We start from the raw sequence: 5961 nt of genomic DNA, 5'->3' as shown, positions 1-5961 counted from the left end.
CTGTGCACTCTATCCCTCCCAGAAGGATGCCAGGCATTCATTTAAGGCATACACACATTTTATTTGGTTGCATCAAGCCAAGCACATGCCCTAGGCGCAGCACGTGCCTAAGAATTACCACCCAAATGCTTGGAGGTGCCAGGTAGATCTCTGAGGGGTTTCTCTCTCTTTTCTCATGGGAGGAAGCATAGGGACTATCCACCTTTGGAGAATCATCTTTGGAGCACAACTTGCTGTCATGCTGCTTGTCTGCTTATGTTCAGGCCTTGCAGTACACATCGTATTTCATCTTTGCTGCTAGCTTTGTTCCTCCTAGGCAGTCTTCAAATTTTTGGTCCATTTCTTCATTCTGAGCTTTAGAGAAGAAGTCTCTCCACTTCCCAACAAGCCCTGTGTAGAAGTTGTACCAAAACTTGACAGTAATACCAAGGCAGCAATGGGACAGAATCACAGCCCAAATGAGGTGGGAAGGACCTGATTTATGCTCCTGAGAGGTCTCATTGCCTGAGAGAGGCAAGGTAGCAAAGATAACAAGTAAAGGCTACGGACAGGTTACAGGGACTATTGCTGGTGGGTTGCCTGCATGCCTTCCCTCCCCAGAGTGGGTTTTCAAGGTGATTTAACAAAGCTTTTCCAAGAGAGGGCAACCTGTGTTTTTCACAAGGGAAAGCTCATTCATGAATACTTCTCTCTGAAGAGGGAAGTTGTCTGGCGTAGTGAGGTAGGTGGTAGAGAGTGATTAAATCCTTCTTCCTCTAAGGACTGGTGAAGGGAAGGGATTAAAACAAGCCCATGCCCACGGTAATCAGAAACCAAAGACTCTTGATGACATGAGGAGCAGCTGGGGTGCCAGAGCTCTGTCCCTGGGCATAGCTCTGTGAGGTACCATCTCTGGGGTCACCATGACACATCCATTAAGAGGAACCATATTGAGAATATTCCTCAGCTTTCACTGAGTACACAACAAGATATTTCTGAGGTCAGCAGACTGTGAACAATGCCTCCCCTGGGTGTTCAAGAGACTCTTGTCCCATTAGCAAACCTCATCACAAAGGGAACTTTCATTAAGTGACATGTGCAACCCGCATCTATGATCCAGGATCAGACTCATCACCTTACCACCAGACAACAGCCACATCACAACCCCTCTGTAAAGAGTAACCATCCAGCCCAAGCAGATTTGGTGCCTAATTGTTGGCATAACCAGTGTTGGCCCCCACATTCACACCGCACTTGCCTAACTAGCCAGGGATGCCACAGGGAAATAGAGCAGCACAGAAGCAATGACTGAGGGCCTTAAGCCTGGCACTCAGCTATGTTTCTGACAAATAGCCCCAAAATCCCATCAATGGCAAAAGCTTATTGTACAGGATGCCACAGGGGAGAATTCACTCACACTTGTCCTTCTTAATGAGCCAGTGAATTCATGGCTAAGTGAAGAAACCTACTCAGAAATCCTTCTGGAGTTCAATTTTAGAAGGTAGACTCTCCATTTGAGGACACTTACCCTTCCGAAAGATGATGTCCCCAAACTTTCCATGGGTTTCCTTTGATTTCTCTTTCATAGCTTGGAAACTGGTCTTCTCAGCAATTCTGCGAAAATCTTCCTCACATACGGAGAATCCAAAGAAGGCAGCAATCCTTTTCATTCCCAGTATCTGATCCTGGCCAAAGTAACATAGCACAGAGGTGAAATCAAAAGGCTTGGCACCATGTGGCATGGAGCCAGCACTCAGAAGGAAGTCCAGCAAAGGAAGCTGTCCGCCACAATGTCATCAAGGAATTCTAATACCTCTAACAGAGAGGGAACCCACACATGGTGGCCTCAGCTTCAAGGTCTTCTCTCCCAAAAGCAACTGTGCCTGTGCCAGATATGACTCATTCCACAAATACACAAGGCTATCCTTCTCCTAACCCAATGGGCCTCCCTCAAACATAGAAGAGCAGCTCAGAGGGACACTCCTCTAAAGGGGCAGACAGGCTTGACCAAATAGTTTCTTCTTTCCCACAGCAAAACATATCGAGAGAGGTACAGAGCACACCAATCAAGGAAGAGGCTGGATAAGATGCCACACCTCTTTGAGTTCCTCATAGCTTATCACCATGATCCTCTCAAGGTCGATGTATTTGTTCCATTCCACTAAGTGGTCAATGTAGGATCCCCAGGCCACTGCAGATGAAAAAGATATATAGCTGTGTAGATTATTCCCCAAAACCCTTACCAAGCCAGAGGAGTCAGCCCAGACAGCTCACTAAGCATGGCACCAGCATGGTGAAGTGGCGACCAGCTCAACGTGTTCTTTCAGTGGAGGTCTGTGCACGGTCCTCCAGGTCTGGCCGCTAGGTAGTACCAAACCAAAAGCTCCGGTTTTGGAGATTGGAAAAGTGAGGCTAAAGCTTTCTCTTGATCTCTCTGTTCTGAGATAGAGACAGAAGAAACTCAGATTCTCTGGTACTTCCTGTTTCTGCCATAGCATTGGCCTATCTCCCTGTCTTGGAAGTAGCTTGGTAAGGTATGTGAAAGTAAGATTCCCATGCACAAGGTCCCATGTAAGGAGGAATGCCAGAGAATGCAATAAAAAGTACATTTCCCATTCATGAAGGCTGCAAAGTACTCATCCCAGGAGGCAAAGGATGGCAATACTGGCATGTCGTTGTAGAAGTGATAATAGGAGACAGCCGTGTCTTTGGGGTTCCGAACTAGCACAAGGATCTAGAGGAAGAAAACACAGTTTAATTCTGATTTGGTGACTGACTAAAACAGCATCTTCTCAATACATCACATAGAATTAAGGAATCATAGAATTGTTTAGGTTGGAAAACCCCTTTAAGGTCATCGAGTGAACGTGCAGAAAACACATCTCACACAGACAGAGGAAAGCTAATTTGGGATGGAAAAGCTTTTGCAGTGTGACGCAAAGAGAAGACTCACCTTAGCCTTGCTTTGGAGCATGGACGGGGGCAGGGCATCAGGTGGCAAATGGGTTAGTATAATTCTTCTGGAAGGCAGTTTCTTCATCCTCTTTAAAGCAAGTGGGAAGAAAAGTGAGAAGTAGCTTATTCGGTGACCCATGCCTTTTCAGGAATTGTGGGCAATAAGAAAAGAGATCAGAGAAGAAGGATCTTATCCTTTGGAAAACCCACAGGGATGCACTGGTTGTGTAGGCTTCTGACACAGAGCATCATTTCACATGAGACAGGCCTGAGGACAGGACACTCAAGAGAAAGGTCTTATGATCAAACCCACTGGGTTCAAGACTGGAGCCACCTGTGGCTACTCAGCACTCTCTGTGCACGAGGCCCTTGTATTGGGACACCAAGAGCAATAGCACATGCTACTTGTGCTGTTGAGCTCTTGTTAAGGCTCCATTACCTCTAAGATCAGCCACTGCCTTTCAGCTATTACTACCTGTAAGAAGAGCAGTACCAATATTTTCAGTCCCTGCAAACCTCATATATCTCAGGATCTCCAAATTCTAGACGTGGAAATGTCTCTAGCTCCTTTTCAGCATTTATTCTCTCTTTCATTTCTTCTTCTGTATATTTGGCATCTGTTGATTCCAACTCTCTCACCATTTGTTCAAGCCAGTTGGTTCCTGAAAGGATAGAGACATCAGTAGCACATCCATTCAACTGCACTTTTTCATATCAACCTGGATGGAAGGATAATCTTACAAAATGGTTCGTACCTATGACCCAGTTTGGCTCCATATTGTACTTTAGCCTATCAGCAGGTAGCTGTTGTGTTTTTGGCTGCAATAGAGTTAATTTTCCTCATAGCAGCTGGTATGTGGCTATGTTTTGGATTTGTGCTGGAAACGGTGTTAATAACATGGAGATATTTTAGTTATTGCTAAACAATGATCACATGCTGTCAAGGCCTTTTCTGCTTCTCACACCACCCAACCAATGAGTAGGCTGAAGGTGAACAAGAAGTTGGGAGGGGACACAGCTGGGACAGCTGACTTCAACTGACCAAAGTAATATTCCATACCATATGACATCATGCTCAGCAATAAAAGATGGAGGGGAAAGAAGGAACGGGAGACATTGGGAATTATGGCGCTTGCCTTCTTGAGTAACCATTATGCGTGATGGAGCCCGGCTTTCCTGGAAATGGTTGAACACCTTCCTGCCAATGGGAAATAGTTAATGAGTTCCTGTTTTGCTTTGTTTGCACAAGCAGCTTTTGCTTTACCTATTAAACTCTCTCTATTTCAACCCACGACTTTTTTCACCTTTACCATTCTTTTTCTCCCCCATTCCACCAGGGGAGAATGAGAGAGCAGTTATGTGGGGGTCAGTTGCCAGTTGCCAACTGAGGTTAAACCATGATGCTGGGCAACAGTCAACAAGGATATAACAAAAGCCAATAGGGACAGAGCTGTCAGCCAGATGTTGTGGAATGCTACCCTGCTTGCTTCAGAAGTGCATTCCATCCGTCAGTGGAAACAGAAGCAGACTTCTGTTGCTCTTTCCAGCTCTGGCACGTTTTGGTCATCTCAGACCACTCCTTGTGCACCACTCAAGAACAGTGGTGCTCCCAGAAGAGGGCCAACTGAGTTGTCCCTTGGCTCTTTCTGGTCTCCTTCCACAGTGCTGTCTTTGGGAACACTGTTCCCTCCTTCAAACTGGCTTCAGTTTACAGTCTTTCCTTGATCAGCACAGTTTGGCCACATTCCCAGCTCCCAGCTCAGCTTCCATAACTGGCAACAGAAGGGGTCATCATACAAACCACCAGACTGTTGAGCTCCTGTCACCATCTTTGCAGCAGGCTAATCTGTCTTGGCCTCTGTAGCATGGCAAAACTGGTGTGAGAGGGACAGGCCAAGTCTTAGTTTTCAGCTAACACCTTCTAGGATGTGTAGGTGGACCCTCACGCTTTTAAACCACTCCTGCCTGTGCACAGTTCAACAGGCTGCACACAAAGGGAAAGTGATAAGGATCAGTAATTCCTCTTTTTCTGCAAATGTCTTATTAAGATATGTCTCTAAAGTGAGCAGAATAGAAATGAAGGAATTTAAAATGCCATAGTGAAAGAGAAAGTAATCCAAGAGTCCTGGTGGCATCCATGTCTTTCCCTCCATTTAGACACTTGGGAATCTCCTGCATTCTGCAGTTCAGTACCTCTAGGGAAACAGCAATTCTCCCCTCATTAGCAGGATATATTCCCTGCATTGTCCTTGCAGCAAATAAAGTAACATACTTTCCTGTATTAGCAACCTGGAGCAAAGGAAGTGCATAGAAAGGCTTGGTTCGCTCAGGCTGGAGAGAAAAAAAAAAAGGCACAGGGGAATCTCACTGCAGTCTTCCACTACTGAAGTTTATAACGAAGACAGAGCCAACTCTTCTGAAAATTGTCCAGGAAATTGCAAAAGGGGCATACTATCAATCACAACAAGGGGCTGTCTGACTGCATAGTAGTAAACAAACAAAAAATGGAAGAACAAAGCCCAAAAAGCCACTATAGTGGGAAAACACTTCACTAGATTTCCAGTGTGTTGTCAATCTCCAACCTCAAAGTCTTAAAACTCTTCTGGACAAGGTCTTGAGCAACCAAACCTGACTTTGAAGGTTAGATCATTCCCTGCTTTGAGCAGAAGATTGTATTATTTGCCCTCCAAAGATGCCTTATAATTTAAATTCATGATCCTATGAAGTCTGATGTCAATAAGCTTTTCCCAGGCATTATTGCTGTGTTAAGTGATGGCACAAACTTCTAGACTGCAGCATTGTGTACTTGACTACTTATCAAGAATACAACACTCACCTGTTTTAGGATAGCCTGCTAGAATCACATCGTCGCTCCTGGTTTCAAAGGATTTCAGAGCTTCCAAAGTTTCTGGGCTGCTGACTGTAGCAGGGTATAAAATACCTCTGTAGGAGAACAGCAAGCCTTCTGAGGGAGCATTTACACCCTGTGAAAATATCCTATCTTCCATTATTTCGATGGCTCTTTCC

The 5961-nt window shown here is 45.2% G+C and overlaps 1 protein-coding gene across 1 annotated transcript; it reads right to left on the bottom strand.

Annotated features, from left to right (window-relative positions):
* Nucleotides 1–259: 259 nt before the first annotated feature.
* Nucleotides 260–5942, bottom strand: LOC104489313 (sulfotransferase 6B1-like). The gene is made up of 7 exons (XM_010131460.1): nucleotides 5771–5942; nucleotides 3451–3596; nucleotides 2933–3022; nucleotides 2587–2713; nucleotides 2076–2170; nucleotides 1508–1664; nucleotides 260–390 (listed from the first exon to the last, which is right to left on the bottom strand). Exons 1-7 carry the CDS (start codon nucleotides 5940–5942, stop codon nucleotides 260–262), a joined length of 918 nt encoding a protein of 305 aa, XP_010129762.1.
* Between the last annotated feature and the right edge of the window lie 19 nt (nucleotides 5943–5961).

This window comes from Buceros rhinoceros, unplaced genomic scaffold (assembly GCF_000710305.1).
Source record: "Buceros rhinoceros silvestris isolate BGI_N320 unplaced genomic scaffold, ASM71030v1 scaffold8422, whole genome shotgun sequence".
In the NCBI taxonomy this organism is placed as follows: domain Eukaryota; kingdom Metazoa; phylum Chordata; class Aves; order Bucerotiformes; family Bucerotidae; genus Buceros; species Buceros rhinoceros.
The sequence above is the reverse complement of the archived record's forward strand: the minus strand, read 5'-3'. Positions and strand labels throughout refer to the sequence as shown.